The 16,172-nt window shown below is 39.7% G+C and overlaps 1 protein-coding gene across 1 annotated transcript in view; it reads right to left on the reverse strand.

Moving 5' to 3' along the window:
• Positions 1-3,631: 3,631 nt before the first annotated feature.
• VEGFD (vascular endothelial growth factor D) overlaps positions 3,632-16,172 on the reverse strand; it is a 38,706-nt gene continuing 26,165 nt past the window's right edge. Inside the window, exons 3-7 of the mRNA XM_003261081.3 lie at positions 15,825-16,015; positions 12,959-13,107; positions 10,862-10,962; positions 5,217-5,412; positions 3,632-4,301 (exon numbers count right to left, since the gene is read on the reverse strand). Of these exons, the coding sequence (XP_003261129.1) occupies positions 4,175-4,301; positions 5,217-5,412; positions 10,862-10,962; positions 12,959-13,107; positions 15,825-16,015 (764 nt within the window). The 3' untranslated portion in view covers positions 3,632-4,174. The remainder of the gene's footprint in view (positions 4,302-5,216; positions 5,413-10,861; positions 10,963-12,958; positions 13,108-15,824; positions 16,016-16,172) is intronic.

Here is a 16,172-nt window from a genome sequence, read left to right on the forward strand (position 1 = left end):
AGGCAACTGTGCCATTTCTTATAGGGGTTCAAGAAGCAGTCTAATTCATTATATTTAATGTTCATTGATGACGTGATAAAATAAGAAATATTTTTACACAAGGTGTTGGCTAACTTTTTCTGTAATGGACCAAAGAGTAAATATTTTAGGCATTGCAAGCCATACAGTCTCTGTCCCCAACTACTCAACTCTGCTGTTGTAGAGTAAAAGTAGCCATACACAACACATCGACAAATGAGTATAACTGTGTTCCAATAAAGCAGTATTTACCAAAACAACAGGCAGTAAGCTGAAAGTGGCCTATGGGCCATAGCTTACTGACCACTGTTTCAGAACAAACAAATCAGTGATAAAATTACCAAAGGCAGACTTTCTTTCACTAAACCATTAATAAGGGTCAAATAACAGAAATTTTTTGCTCCTTTTCATTTCATAAATATTTTGAGAATAGATTAAATTCCTTCCTAGAGTTGCAACATCTGAATAATTCAGACATGCATATAATTTAGCTGAGTTTGAAAAACATGAGCTATGTAAAATTACTCTTCACTTTTTAAAGAGATAATTTCATTCGCTGGCCACAAAATCAATGTAATAATTTATTATTTATTAAATAGCTATTTATTGAGTACCTAATGTATGCAAGACATTGTTCTCACACTGAGGATTAAGACTAAATTAGATGGCCGGGCGCGGTGGCTCACGCTTGTAATCCCAGCACTTTGGGAGGCCGAGGCGGGCGGATCACGAGGTCAGGAGATCGAGACCACGGTGAAACCCCGTCTCTACTAAAAATACAAAAAATTAGCCGGGCGTGGTGGCGGGCGCCTGTAGTCCCAGCTACTCGGAGAGGCTGAGGCAGGAGAATGGCGTGAACCCGGGAGGCGGAGAGCTTGCAGTGAGCCGAGATCGCGCCACTGCACTCCAGCCTGGGTGAAAGAGCGAGACTCCGTCTCAAAAAAAAAAAAAAAAAAAAAAAAAAAAAAAAAAAAAAAGACTAAATTAGACAAAGTCCAGCTCTTGCTGACCAAGTCTATTAAGCTTAGAATTTTCACTGAACTATGGCTTTTCTTAAGGGCATTAAAACGTAATGTTTGTATAATTTCCTTTATCAAGTCTCTCAGACAGTATTTTAATCCTCATTCAACTCTGATCATCATGCTGCCTAATCTGTTTCCATCTCTAAAGGGCCTCCTGCCACACTGTTTTAGTCATAGATTTATGATGTGTGCTGTCACATTAATAATTCTCTGGCCCTGTGGCGTAATCAGGAACATCGTGCATTGTTGGCATTTATTGTGTTTGCTTAAAGCTCTTGGAGTTTCTGATATGCTTTTATTTTGCAACAAGTTGAGAATTTTCAACTCACGTTCCAGGGCTGTTAGTATGACAAATATTCCTGTGCAGTGTCTAGTGAACTCTAACAAAGCAACAGGCCAGTTACCCCACCTCTGCCCTCGAGGACCGGACCCATCCTGACCCAGCGTTAGGGATCCAAGTGCAGATCTTGATGGTAATTGGGAATTAAGGAGGAAGCAGAGGGAGGGGTTTTAGAAGCACAAAGCCAGATCACATTGAGTTTTGGCTTAGCTTAGAATTCCCTACAATAATCTCCATCTAAATGGCAATTATGAAGCCAGAGGCATTTCGAGCCAAAACATGGTTTGAGTTGGTTTTAGGACAGATCCAAGGATCCAGTATAAGCCAAGAACATCTCAGAGGTCCCAAACTTCTGAGATTTGCTCAGTCTTGCTTCTTTCCTTCAGAATAATTCCTTTGAGCTATAAGGTATATTGTATTGTTCAATTTTTTTTTTCTCACTAATCGTAACTCTAATGAAATTATCAATTCTGAGATTTAGGGAAATGAGATTGTCATTTACATTTGACAGATGAGAAAACTGAGGCTTCATGACATTGTTCAGGCTTACAATGTGTTTAGGTGGCAGAGTCTGCCCTTAAATTCAGGTCTTTTCTCCTTAGTGATTCATCCCCTCTTTTTACCAGTCGAGGATAAGCAAAGTAACTCCTTTAATTGTGTGGTATCCTTGAATTGTCTTCTGCCCCAGATCTCAAAGGAATTTAACCAAATATCATGGAGAAGTGGGGAGTGGTAGAAACTGAATGAAAAAGCAATGCAAAGAGTCGAATGCCAAGTATGTTTAAAAAAACTAAATTATATGCAAGCATTTTCAGAAGCCTGATTAAAAATACAGTAAAATGAGAAGGAAGAAGTCTGTTGACATCAAGGTCATAAAGTGAGGGCAAGAAGAACAGTGGCAAAAGAGGAGCGACTGGGTTGGCACCAGTAAATGACAAGAGCAATCACAATGGCAGCACAGTGGGGAGTGGTTCCAAGGCCAGGTGAAGGTTAGCTCGTGTCCCCAGGGCACAGACTGAGAGTTAAAGCCAGGGAAGCATCAAAGGACCTGGAGCCCCAGGCTTCAGAGAATTTCAGTGAATGAAGGGAGAATTCAGGAACTGCTTAGAAACCCTGGCAGAGGAAGGGTAGGGATTTGGGCCAGGATCAAACCATGCCACTACCATGGGGCTACATTTGTTTACTATTCCATTGTTTATTATTGTCTTTCTCCTTTTGATTGTACTGTTCCAGGGTGTTCTGGCCTGAGAAAGTTGGGTTACACAAATTTGATCAGGACACAGTTTCCAATCATAATGAGGTCACAGTATGGTGGGGAGATAAACAGGAACACAACTATTTACACAAATGTGTCGTAAGTACCATAATTGGTTGTGTGTGTCTATATACATATCTATCTATGCAAGATACTACGCAGGGATTAATTTTAAGTTATTTAATACATAAATCTGCTAATGCTACTAAATTCTCTCTGTTATGGCAAAATTTCAATAAAGTCTACATCACCAACAAATTAGATGTAGGAGTGCTTTGAGGAAAAAGGCTTTATGTGGCCGGGTGCGCTGGCTCACGCCTGTAATCCTAGCACTTTGGGAGGCCGAGGAGGGTGGATCACAAGGTCAAGAGCTCGAGACCATCCTGGCCAACACGGTGAAACCCCGTCTCTACTAAAAATACAAAAATTAGCTGGGCGTGGTGGTGGGCATCTGTAGACCCAGCTACTCGGGAGGCTGAGGCAGGAGAATCACTTGAACCTGGGAGGCAGAGGTTGCAGTGAGCCAAGATCGCACCACTGCACTCCAGCCTGGGTAACAGAGTGAGACTCCGTCTAAAAAAAAAAAAAAAAAGCGATAGCTGTAGAACAGAGAGAACTGTGTTGCCATGAGAGTTGGGGCGTCCATGACACTGAGATTGGAGTAAGTGCAGAAACTTTGAGCCAGAGGTGGCTAGAAGAAATGCAAACCCCTAAAGAGGTCAAGGGCATGGGTGGGTTCCCCTCTGCCATGGGATGGGGATCTGGTCAAGTTCAATTTAATCTCAAAGCACAGAGTGATTCACAGTGGATTCTTGGGTCACATTTGCTTAGCTTCATTTAGGATCTTAACCTTTCTGAGAGCTATTCCCTTAGTTTCCCAAAACTGAGGTCCAGTGTTTGTGTCTCTCCCTGCACCTTCCACTTCGAAATTCCTTTCTTTAAAACACTTTTTCTTTAGCATAAATATAGAGTGGAAACACATTAAATAACATAAAATTATATGGCTTGAATAATGGTGTTTATTTTCTTTAAATACACTTAAATATGAAACATCAGACGGTAGATTAAACTGGAAGACTATAATAAGCTGGACAGTAATCAGAAAGTCAGTACTGATCATACGAATCAAATTCTGCATAAGAAAGAATCAGAATAATTCACAAGAGTTGCGATTAGCAAAGGACTCAGAGACTACAGTTTTCCTCATCTGCTCTGAGTAATCAGTCATATGGCACCTGCCATTCCATGACCAGCACACCTTTCTCATTCACCAAAAAACAAAAACAAAACTAAACAAAAGGATTACATGGGTCCCCTCCTCCCCATTCCTTGGTGTGCAGAGGCATCTGCAGCTAGAAGACGTCCATCAGTGAACCAGGGACTCCTTAGCTTGTGTGAATGGAAGGTTGGTCTGGATTCACTGTGGTGCTATGTAAAATGGATTTTTTTTTTTAACACCTGGGAGTAAAACAGTGACAGCAACTTGGCAAAGTAGCATGCTATTAAAAATGACAGGGATGGGGAACTTGGAACACTGAATCAAGGATTCTTTCGGCTGTGGGGCCCCTGGGCAGCCCTTTTCTCCTTTGGAAAGCGGCAATGCTTTGCACACGCTGTTTTGCCATTTGCACATGGTCTGGTAGGAAAGGGGCATCTGTCCTCACAGCTGTTGCAAAAGAAAATAAAGATGATAATTCAGAATCAATGACTGGATTCAAAAGAATAACTCTGTTCTGATTTGATTAAGTTTTCAGAAGAAGTTTTTCAGACATATATTTAAAATGTCAGTATAAAATCCTGCATGGTTATCCCACATGGATTCAAAATCTACTAAAGTGAATCAGTAACCTCCAGTGTTCTATTCATGAATAAATTACTTGCTATATAAATCCAATTATATTCCCTCCATTAAAGAAAAAACAAACATATATAGACATATACAATGAGAGATTGAACTAAACAGGTTGATGATCTGAAACCTCCCCTTCCTAAAATATTATTATTAAGCAATATCCTAATAATTGCTTAAATTTTACCAATTTCATTGTTGTTTAAGAGCTCTAAACCCTAGGTGGGCGCGGTGGCTCATGCCTGTAATCCCAGCACTTTGGGAGGCCGAGGGGGGCGGATCATGAGGTCAGGAGATCAAGACTATCCTGGCCAACATGGTGAAACCCCAACTCTACTGAAATACAAAAATTAGCTGGGTGTGGTGGCGCATGCCTGTAATCCCAGCTACTCGGGAGGCTGAGGCAGGAGACTCCCTTGAACCAGAGAATCGGAGGTTGCAGTGAGCCCAGATCGCACCACTGCACTCCAGCCTGGAGACAGAGCGAGACTCCGTCTAAAAAAAAAAAAAAAGCTCTAAACACATAATAACAGGCAGGATTTTCTTAATTTCATGATTAATCATGATTCTGTATACTCTTGCTTATTCCTTAGCTGCTAAACCTCTGTTCTATTATCCAAAAGGGACTCAGGCACTAAGGGGAAAAATTAGCTTACTAAGGAATCCCACCAAATTAAAATGGCATTTACATTAAATGTCATGAGTAAAGGCAAGACAACTCATGGCATTTACCTGCAGGTGTCTGGGTGAAATAGCTTGTGCTTCTGGCAGCAGGTCTCCAGACTTTCTTTGCACTCAAAGCAACTGCAGTTTTTGGGGTGCTGGATTAGATCTTTGGGGCATGGTGTTTTACAGACACACTCGCAACGATCTTCATCAAACATCATGTGTGGCCCACAGAGAGCTGGTTCCTGGAGATGAGAGTGGTCTAAAGAGAAACAGAAACGTGTTGGTCAGATGGTTGTAGTGTGGATAATTGGATCACCAAAGTTGATTGTATCTTTTATGTCATCCGTAAGTAACTTGGATTCACCCAATCTCCTTCCTATAGATTTATGCACCTAATTTTTTCACAGGGTGAGGAAGATTAACCTCTGATTTCACAATACAAACACAGGTTTGTGTGTTTTCTTAGGCTTGTGATTTTTAAAATATCATAAGCTGAATATTTTTCATAAAACATTTTTAGAGATTTTTATGTTGATGACTTGTTTAAAATGCAAACTTCCACAACCAAGTATTAGTAATAAAATATAGGATGTCTAAGGGTTATGAGTCTAGCTGTCTCCATTTCTTGGTGGAGATTAAAAGGAGAGACATACAAAATAATTGGTGTTGTAGAAATACACCTCAGACATTCCAGGCCAGGGGTAGCAATAGTAATGCATGTCCTCACTGCAGATCATAACACTGGTATAAAAGATATAGGAGCAACAATGAACTTTGATTCCACCAACATCTCCTGGAAGATACATTCAGGTAAAAGGGAGGGTCTGAGAAGTTTTTGACATACTCAGCTGACAAATATTTCTTCTAGAAGGTGTATGAAACAATTGAATAGCTACTACTCCAAATCCATTTCTGATTAACAAGTTGAAATTCATTGCAAAATAAATGGAAGAGACAGAAACTTGGGAAGAACATGACTCTGTCCCTTTAGCATTCTTGAAGGTTTTGAAGGGACGTACATGTTTAGTAGTTTTCTCCCCAAACCTGCTTCTCTCCCAGTTTGCCTCATTTAGGGAATGGTGACATCATTCTTGACTCACCTGCTCTGGTAAGTCTGAGCATCATGTCCACTCAGTTCTGCCTCTCTAAATTTGTTCTTTATATTCCATCCCCACTACCACTGCCACAATTCAGTCTGTATCTTGTGTTTCTTGTGTAGATGGCTGTCGCTCTGTCACTCATCTCACCACGACAAGTTTTATCCCTGCAACCGATTCTTCTTCACATGATTAACAAATGCAAACTGAATCACTTCATTCCACTGCTTTGAATGCATTAAAAGCTTCCCTTCCCACAATAAAAACCAATTTTTCCACCAGGATGTACAAGGCCCTCCATGAACTGGACCATAATAACCTCACGGACTCATCTTCTGTTTCTTGCTTTCATATATCCTGTGTGTTCCATTTATACCAAATGACAGCACTTTCTGTTGCCCTGATATTCCAGTGCCTCCCAGTCCCATGCCTTTGGCCTTGTCTTTCCTTCTGCCATCCCTTTTCCCTGACATCTTTCCCAATGTCTGCAGGTTTAGCTAAGTGTCCTTATCCTGTGCATATTTCTGTCTGATTCTTTTTTGCACTGATTACATTTGTCTGTTTACTTGTATGTTTCCCCCATTAAGTAAAATGTCCTGAGGGAGAAGGAGCGGGCCTCATTGTTTTGATATAAAATAGGCACTCGATGGAAGTTTGTTGGGTTTATTTGGTGTAATAAAAGGGTCCTGAAGCAGGCCAATGTATGGAGCTTCTGGGAATCCCATCCGGCATTCCAAGACATTGGGTTAAACCATATGTTCTTGCCAATATCTGACTTTAATGACATATCAAAATGACAATCTCGTGTGGCTCAACTTTATAGTTTAAACTGTTCTGTAATGGACGACGTTTGAGAATAGGTGCTGGAAGGTTAAATCTGAGAAATCCCCATTTTGAACTTTGTGAAGAGGAAAAATATGAGCTTTGTAAGGCATATGCCAGTGAGGCAGATGCCGCTTTGGGGCAAGACAAGAATAACTTGTTAGGGTGAAAAAAAAAAAAAAAAAAAAAAAAAAAAGAATAACTTGTTAAAGGATAAAGAGGCGCTTCAAAAATTCGCAATGATCACTAGGTGGCAGCAGAAGTTCACTAAGAATACTTCAGACAGGCCCAAGGCCACTGTTGGACAGGGTGGTTTAGGGAAACACAATCCACAAGGTGTTTGCAGAACTTCAGCAGGCTGTTTGTTTGGCAGAGGCTGTGCTCACGTCCTTATAGCCAAGTTAAAAGAAACAAAAACTGGATGCAAGAGAACTGGTGGTGGAACAGCAAGTAGCTGAGGGTGATATCCTGAAGTATTATGTATTGATTTCTGTCCCTAGGGAGTTTGATGATATGTTCTGTTCTCAGCTTTGTTCCTTTTACTATTTTTATCAATAAACTGATAGAATTTTTCAAAATAAATTCTTGAAATTGTAGCTGTCTTCAAGAAGGAAGGGACATATTAAATATTTTAAAATACAGAATTGGGACCTCCTCAATTTATTCTTTTGTGTGTGCGTGTGTTTGTGTATATTGTTTGTTTTAACAATTTAGAGCAATGACCTGAATCTAACAAGACTCAATTAAATTAGACTTGGATTCACTAACCTAAATGTGCTCATCTGGGCAAGAGAAGTCACTGTAGAAAAGGCAGTTGGCTTAACAGTCACATGTGTGGGAAAAAAGTATAGTGAGCAGTAAGCTCAGTAAATGCCATCAATTTGATGGGGCCACTGGAGAAATGAATGTGAACTTGGTCCACATTGGGGACTTATGGGAGATGAGAATGAGAAACAATTGTGATCCAGTCCACCCTGCGCCTCTCACTTACATCATTGCTACAACTTCCCAAAAGATTTCCTGCCTCTTTCCCTGCCCCGAGTCAACACACCCTCTTCTACACTGTTGCTGATATGATTTTGTTAAAATTCTAATGGGTACTGTCACTCTCCTGCTTGAGCCAGTTGTGTGGTTTCCCTTTGTCCTTAGTATCACATCCAAGCTCCCACGCAAGAATTACAAGGTCCTTCTGCTTTGCCCCTGTGAGCCTGTCCAGCTTCTTCTCTCACATCTAACCAGCCCCTTCCCCATTATGTCCCCACCCATTATATCCCCGCCATGCTGAACTTCTTCCAGTATGTTCTCTCACCTCCAGCCCTGAGTGCTCATATACCCCATGCTTTGAGCAGCACTTCTCTTCTTCCCTATTCTTCTTTCCACCCTCTACACGCGTGTACTGGCTGAATGCCTTCCCAAGAAATATCTCCAGCAGAAATAAGCTGCCTCACCTAAGGCTACATCCCCTCTCCGAGGCAGCCAATGAACGGTCTACAGGGCTCAGCCTCTTCACCTAGATTTAAGACTTAACCCCGCAGGGGTTCCCAGCTTCAACTTCCCATTGGATTAGGCTGATGCCTCTTAGCAACTGCGCTGTGGTCTGCTGCCTCTCTCTTTACCCTTTAATGCCTTCTGCCTGCCTACAAACCTCCTCCGTACAAAACTGTCTCAGAGGCTTTGTGTCTGGAAATCCTCAGCTAGAGCCTTTAAGCTCTAAATATATTGCCCTTCCCACAGTAACTTACTTTCTTTCTTTCTTTCTTTCTTTCTTTCTTTCTTTCTTTCTTTCTTTCTTCTTTCTTTCTTTCTTTCTTTCTTTCTTTCTTTCTTTCTCTCTCTCTCTTTCTCTCTCTCTCTCTTTCTTTCTCTCTCTCTCTCTTTCTTTTCTTTTCGTTTTCCTTTTCTCTCTCTCTTTATTTATTTATTTCTTTTTTTGGAGGCAGAGTCTCACTCTGTCATCCAGGCCTGAGTGCGGTGGCATGATCTCCGCTCACTGCAACCTCTGCCTCCCAGGTTCAAGAGATTCTTATACCTCAGCCTCCTGAGTAGCTGGGACTACAGGCGCACATCACCATGCCCAGCTATTTTTTTTTTTTTTAGTAGTAGTAAAGATGGGATTTCGCCATGCTGGCCAGGCTGGTTTTCAAACTCCCAACCTCAAGTGATCCTCCCATCTCGGCCTCCCAAAGTGCTAGGATTATAGGCATGAGCCACCATTCCCGGCCAACCCCACAATAATTTTCTAACACTATTAGAACATGAGTCACATGGAGAAAGAATTAGATTTGTTTTACATGGTTCTATAGGGTAAAACCTGAACTAATGAGTTGATGCTTTTGAGCTGGGCTGTCCAACAAGGTAGCTATGGGCCATATGTGACTACTGGGCATGAAATAGAGAGTCTAAATTGAGATGTGCTGTAAGTGTACAACACACACTGGATTTCAAAGACTTAGCACAAAGAATGTAGGCTAGCTCATAAATTTTCTATATTGATTGCATGTTGAAATGATAGTATATTGGATAGATTGGATTAAATAAAATATATTAAGATAAATTTCACTTGTTTATTTTTACCTTTTTAATCTGAGTAATGTAAAATGTAAGTTACATATATGACTCTTATTGTATTCCATTGGGCAGTCTGGTCTGTTCTAGAGAGACATTTCAGTTCAGTATAACAACAGGAGTGTGCCCACCCCTTGGTGCTGCCTCATTGGATGGCGAGTCTCCAAATAACTGATGTATGTTCTGGTAGAGGATGGCTGAATACTTGGTGGGAAGGGTGTAAAGAACATTCAAGATCGGCATGGGCATTTAAATTACATAAATATTAAATGTCCCCACATGCTCTGGGTTGAGCTTTCGTGAAAACATTTAGAAGGAAGCTGAGAGGCAGAAGAATGGAGAGTAGGTTGCTATTTACAGTTTTTAGGACAGATTTCTTAGAGTTTAGCCCTTACTGTTCTTGCTTGTAGATTATAGTTCAAAACAAGCAAGGTTAAAACTGCATGACTACTTGTGACTTTTTTTTCTCTCTCTTTTTTTTTTTTTTTGGTGGAACCATGTAAAGCTGTCTGGAAAATAAGTTAAAATGCATTCATTTTCAAGCAAATGTTCATCACCCAAAGTTACAGAATTACAGATTATGAGCAATGACAATTTGACTATATCTCATTTTGCTCCCAGCTCCCCTTAGACCAATAGCCATATTTTGCTTTTGCTTTGCCCTAATTCCAGAAAAAGTTTTCTCTTATTCCCCATTTCTTTTTTCAAATTACTGGCGTGTTTTCATATGATGCAGCTGACAGAAACCAAGTCCAAAATTACTTTATGTTCCTGTGAGACTTTTATAGAAATAAATTAGTAAACTGCAGTTGACTAGTATTTAGTTCTGAAGCAGCTTTCATTCGAGTTTAACATCCCCTTTCAATTTCAGTGTTTCAGGATGCTCCAATCACTCTGGGCTTTTCTTTGAGATTAAAAAGCAGAGTGATGCATTGATGGACTTACTATATGATTATGGTACAGAGGGTTCTGGAATCTGACCACTTCTATCACTCTCAGCTGTGTGACCTTGAGGAAATTACTCGATATCTTGGTGTGTCCATTTTGTAATTGTAAAAAAAGAAATAACAATAGTATATGATAGGGTTGTTGTGAGAATTAGATGAGTTAAAACATATAAAAGATTTACAACATTGTCTGGTCATACTATGTACTCAATAATGGTCGCTGCTATTGTTGCTACTTTTATTATTACTGTTATTATTTTACTACTACTATCATTACCTTCTGTTCCAGCAAGTGGATTCTCCTCCTGTAAAACACATTTACATTTGTTGCTATCCCATAGCATGTCAATAGGACAGAGTTTCTTGGAATGGGAACAGCTAGGAAAAGAAAACAATGGACCAGATTTCAAAGCTTTCAAGGATAATCAAAACTTTGGAACATTAAATAAATTCCTGAGTAGATAATAGTTGAGATTTTTTAAATTTATTTTTTGCTTTTTATTCTCAGTTTGGAGAAATAAGGTTTTGAGATCTATTGCACAGCATGGTAACTGTAGTCAATAATAATAATGTATTTTATATTTCAAAATTGCTAAAAGAGTAAATTTCAAATGTTCTCACCACAAAAATGATAAGGATGTGAGAAGAGTTAAGATTTTAAAGGAGCAGGCCAGGCGCAGTGGCTCACGCCTGTAATCTCAGCACTTTGGGAGTCCGAGGCGGGCAGATAACCTGAGGTCGGGAGTTCGAGACCAGCCTGACCAATATGGAGAAACCCCATCTCTACTAAAAACTACAAAATTAGCCGGGTGTGGCGGCACATGCCTGTAATCCCAGCTACTCGGAAGGCTGAAGCAGGAGAATCACTTGAACCTGGGAGGCGGAGGTTGCAGTGAGCCGAGATCGCATCATTGCACTCCAGCCTGGGCAAGAAGAGCGAAACTCCGTCCCAAAAAAAAAAAAAAAAAAAGATTTTAAAGGAGCTTAATTTGTATTTATGAACTGCATCTTGCTAGATAGTGATTCTGTAATTATAAATATTCTACGTGGAAATGTTTAGAAACTAAACTGTAATTTTGGAAATTGTAATCTTAAGAAGATATATGTTAAAACTATGCAAATTATAGCTGTCAACAGTTTATTTACCAAAATTAAATATGTTCTAACATACCTCCTAAGATTATTTTCTTTTCTTCTCCTTTTTTTTTTTTTTTTTGACAGAGTCTCGCTCTGTCGCCCAGGCTGGAGTGCAGTGGCGCGATCTCGGCTCACTGCAAACTCCGCCTCCCAGGTTCACGCCATTCTCCTGCCTCAGCCTCCCAAGTAAGTGGGACTACAGGCACCCGCCACCACACCTGGCTAATGTTTTTTATATATTTTTAGTCGAAACGGGGTTTCACCGTGTTAGCCAGGATGGTCTCGATCTCATGACCTCGTGATCCACCCGCCTCGGCCTCCCAAACTGCTGGGATTACAGGCGTGAACCACCGTGCCCGGCCCCTAAGATTATTTTCTTTAAAATAAAGATAAAAGCATTGGCCAGGACAGCAGGAACATCTTGAGAATAAATGTTGCTTTTCTACAAGTTTTCTTTTCTGCTGGAGAGAGGCGGAGGTGTCTTCTTGGTTCAATGTTAACTAATCACCAGCTTACTCTTTTACTTGCCACTCACACAATATATTTATTGCTTTATTTTTGCAAAATCTAAGTGTCTAACTAATGATCTTTTCATTCAGTTACCCTTTACTTGCTTCTTTATATTAAATCCTTTTTTTTCTTCAAATAAGTGATCCTTACCTTTGGTTTTGTCGTTTGTCTTATAAATAATCACAAAATTAATCTCAAGAGCATTTCAAAGCCAAATTAATTTTAAGTCATTTCAATTTAAAATAAGGGTTTTCCATTTGGTAATCTTAAGGGGGAAAGATTAGAAAGTTGCAAAACTCACGTGCTGCTAGTTTTGTCACTTCCCAATGACCCCAGGAATCTTCTTTGTTTTCTCTCATTTCGGGATGTAAATATACAAACAGCCTGAAATAAGTTTTATTTAATGCTTGTTCTGGAACATGTGCTAAATTTGAGGTTAGAGCAGTTTTACACCTGCAGTAGACTATGCATATTAAGAACAAATGTGTCTACGAGTAGACATGACGAGCTCATACCACTGAGCATTTTGGTCCTACCACAATATATATCTAACATCTAATAAAAATATGTATTCGCCAGTTATTGCCAGTAGATTCAGGTTAGAAGCTAAAATACGAATAATTTGAAGATAAATTGATAACTCTACATTAATGAAATATCCTCTACATACAGTTTTGGCAAGGCAGGAACAAGCATAATCCAGTATAAAAAAAAAAAAAGTGCTTACCGATCTTCTTCAGGGATCTGGATGGATCTTCTGATAATTGAGTATGGATGGCGGGGGGCTGTTGGCAAGCACTTACAACCTGTATGATTGGCAACTTTAACAGGCACTAATTCAGGTACTGACGTCAAAGGCACTGATATCTCAAAGAGCTACAGCAGAGAAAGATAACCACAATATATTTTTTTAATTTTATATATTATTTTTAAAGTTGTTCTAGTCTGAATTTTTGCCTTTGTCATTTATGGCAATGACTTTAGCCAAGCTGTCCATTAAGAATGGAACTAAACAGGTTCATCTAACTTTATGAAGTGTTTAAGTTTGGTCAAATCTTTTAACTTTTTGATCATTGATACCCTTGTAAAATGGTATTGTTAATCCCTGCTCCTGCTTTAAATTTGAGTGTAAATCGTAAGGATTAAATGAGATTAAAGCTATGCAGTTTCTTTAGGATTTTATTAGAATAGGTTATTATTCAAACTATTTACTTATCCCTTCTCATACCATCTCTATTGAAGAAATATGGTTTCCTGTCTCTTGACTTTGTATTTGGCCACGTCACTTTCTTTGGCTAGTGGGATGTTAGCAGACATGACAGAAGTACAAATTTGAACTGTGCATGTTTTATGGGGCTTGTTTACTCAAACTTATGCTGTAGCCATGAAAAGAACATAATCTGGCAGGCTTGCTGGTCCAAGGGATGGGAAACACAGAAGTTGACTTGGACTCACACTGCAGCTTAGAGTCAAGCCCAGCTGAATCCACCCTAAACTAACTGAACCTCAGATACCTAAGTGAGAATAAATCATTGTTGTTTGGAACCACTGAGTTTTAGTGTGTTTGTTATGTAGCATTGTGTATTGATAGCTGACTGATACAAGATCATCATGCCCAAACAAATAATTATAGCTAACATGTATATCATTCTTTCTATGCTTTCCATAGGCCAGGCCCTGTTGTAAGTGCTTTCATGTTAACTCATTTACCCTTTATAACAACATTATGGGGTGGGTTTTTATTATCCCCATTTTACAGGTGAAGAAACAGATGTACAGAGAGAGTATACAACTTTCTTGAGTGGTTCTATGATGTGCGGATGAGTTTGAAGTTGATTTTAATGCATTGTCCATTCAATCACCATTCCATGTAGTCCTTACTACATAGTGTATTCATTTGTTCACTTTGTTTCTAAGAGGTGGTTTGCCAAATAGTCCATAACTTTGGGGCCAGAGATAGTTTTTTAAAAACTACTATTAAAATGTTCAAAAATGCATATTTGGAAGAAAAACTGCTGTACACTTACACTTAAGTACATTGTATGAAATTAATCATTTGTTGAGTACAGCAGTCAAAATGAAGTACTCAACTATCTATTAAGTGGAAGCAATCCATTAAGGTTGTGTTTATTCTGACATCTCAAGATGTAATGGAACTTCCATGAGTCTAAGTGAGAGTGTTTTTGTAGTGTTTACTTTGCATAAACTTCATCTTCTTGCACAATTTTTTGGCTATGCTCTAGGGAATCACATGATCATGAACTAAACCATCTTACGTTACGCAAAGCTTTTTTTCTACTAAGAATTGATGCTTAGCCCTACTTGGGTCATTTTTTTTTCTAATTGTCAAATAGTAGAGGTTAAAATTTGCACAAGCTCCAAGATTCTCTAAAAGAATTTAGAAAAAGAAACTCCAGCTTAAAAGATATTTTAGAGGGTGGAGGAACAAAATTAAGGATAAGTAAATCTATTAACAAAACAAATCAGCATTAAGAAAATTACCTAACATGGATATATTCAGTGCATGTAATTTTCTTGTACTACCTCTTTTTGCAGTTAAAAGGAGAATAAATCATATAGGCAAACTGACAATTAAATAAGTATATCAACATTCAAGGAATTTGCAATAGATACCAAAAATAATGTAGTTTGATGTACAGTTTTTTAGTATTGCTTTCCCAAGTTTGTTACTACTGATCTCATCTGTGACATTTATTAAAAACATGGTAACCAGAGAAAGGAAAACTTACCTACTAAGCAAAGGGAGTTTTATAAGATGAAGAGGGCTGAATTATTTCTTTCATGGGGACTGCAGAATTATTTCCAAATGTCTTTTGTGCTAGATATTCTCTCTTTGCCCCTCCAGAGACACCATCCTCTCTCCTTCCTTCACCATCAAGCTCTGTGCCCCAGGACGCTGCCCTCCATGGGCTACATCTATAAACCCTCTTGCCTCTCCCAGCCCCTGCCCCCACTCCCGGCCAGGCTAAGAGTTGACAGTGGCCAGTCCAGCAACCCTCTTCTCCGCTTTCCCTCTGGGTTCCCATAACTGCTCCCTCCCCTTGTCTCCTCAGTCTAAGGGTGGGGAAATCTCCCCCTTTTTGCTAGCTTCAGGTGCTTCACTGTCCCATCCCTCTTTCCCCAATTCGGCCCACAACCTTCATTAAACTTTTCTCAATCACTCCATTTGAGCAACACAGAACCTGATGGATACACAAGACAACACAGCTATCTTCATTCCTTTTACCATCCTGTCCTAGTAACTTCCATATGATTTTCTAAGTCTTGACATTATAGCACCAGAGAGACAATAACTGATAAGAGTTCAGGCTCTGGCCTCCCACAGACCTGGGTTTGAATCCCAGCTCTGCTATTTATCAGCCGTGTAACCTTGGATAAGTAAGTTACCTCTCTGAGCCTCAGTTTCCTCATCTATAAAGGAGCATAAAATACCCTCTTGACTTGTTTCAAAGATTAAATGCGATTATGCACATAAAGCATTTAGTACAGTGTTTGGCAACAAGGTTGTTGTAGCTATCAACACTATTATCATCAGGGCTTTAGAGACGGCAGGCTTGCCGATGTCCTCATACCTGTTTGGAAATGTACGAGGTGCTGGTGTTCATACAGATAAGGCTCTCTTCATTGCAACAGCCACCACATCGGAACACGTTCACACAAGGGGGTTTGAAGAATGTGTTGGTACTCTTCCCCAGCTCACTGGCCACCTCCACGCACGTTTCTCTAGGGCTGCACTGAGTTCTTTGCCATTCTTCATCTATAACTGCAGAGAGAAAGCTCACTGGGGCTAGCAGGTGGAATGGCCCTGATGTGCCAACAAGTGCCAGGGTTATGCTGAACACAGTCATTTTCACATTTCCACTGCTTGTTTCTTTTACTAGATGGATATTTTTTGTCAGTCCTTTAACCAAAGATTGTTT

This window comes from Nomascus leucogenys, chromosome X, assembly GCF_006542625.1.
Source record: "Nomascus leucogenys isolate Asia chromosome X, Asia_NLE_v1, whole genome shotgun sequence".
NCBI lineage: Eukaryota > Metazoa > Chordata > Mammalia > Primates > Hylobatidae > Nomascus > Nomascus leucogenys.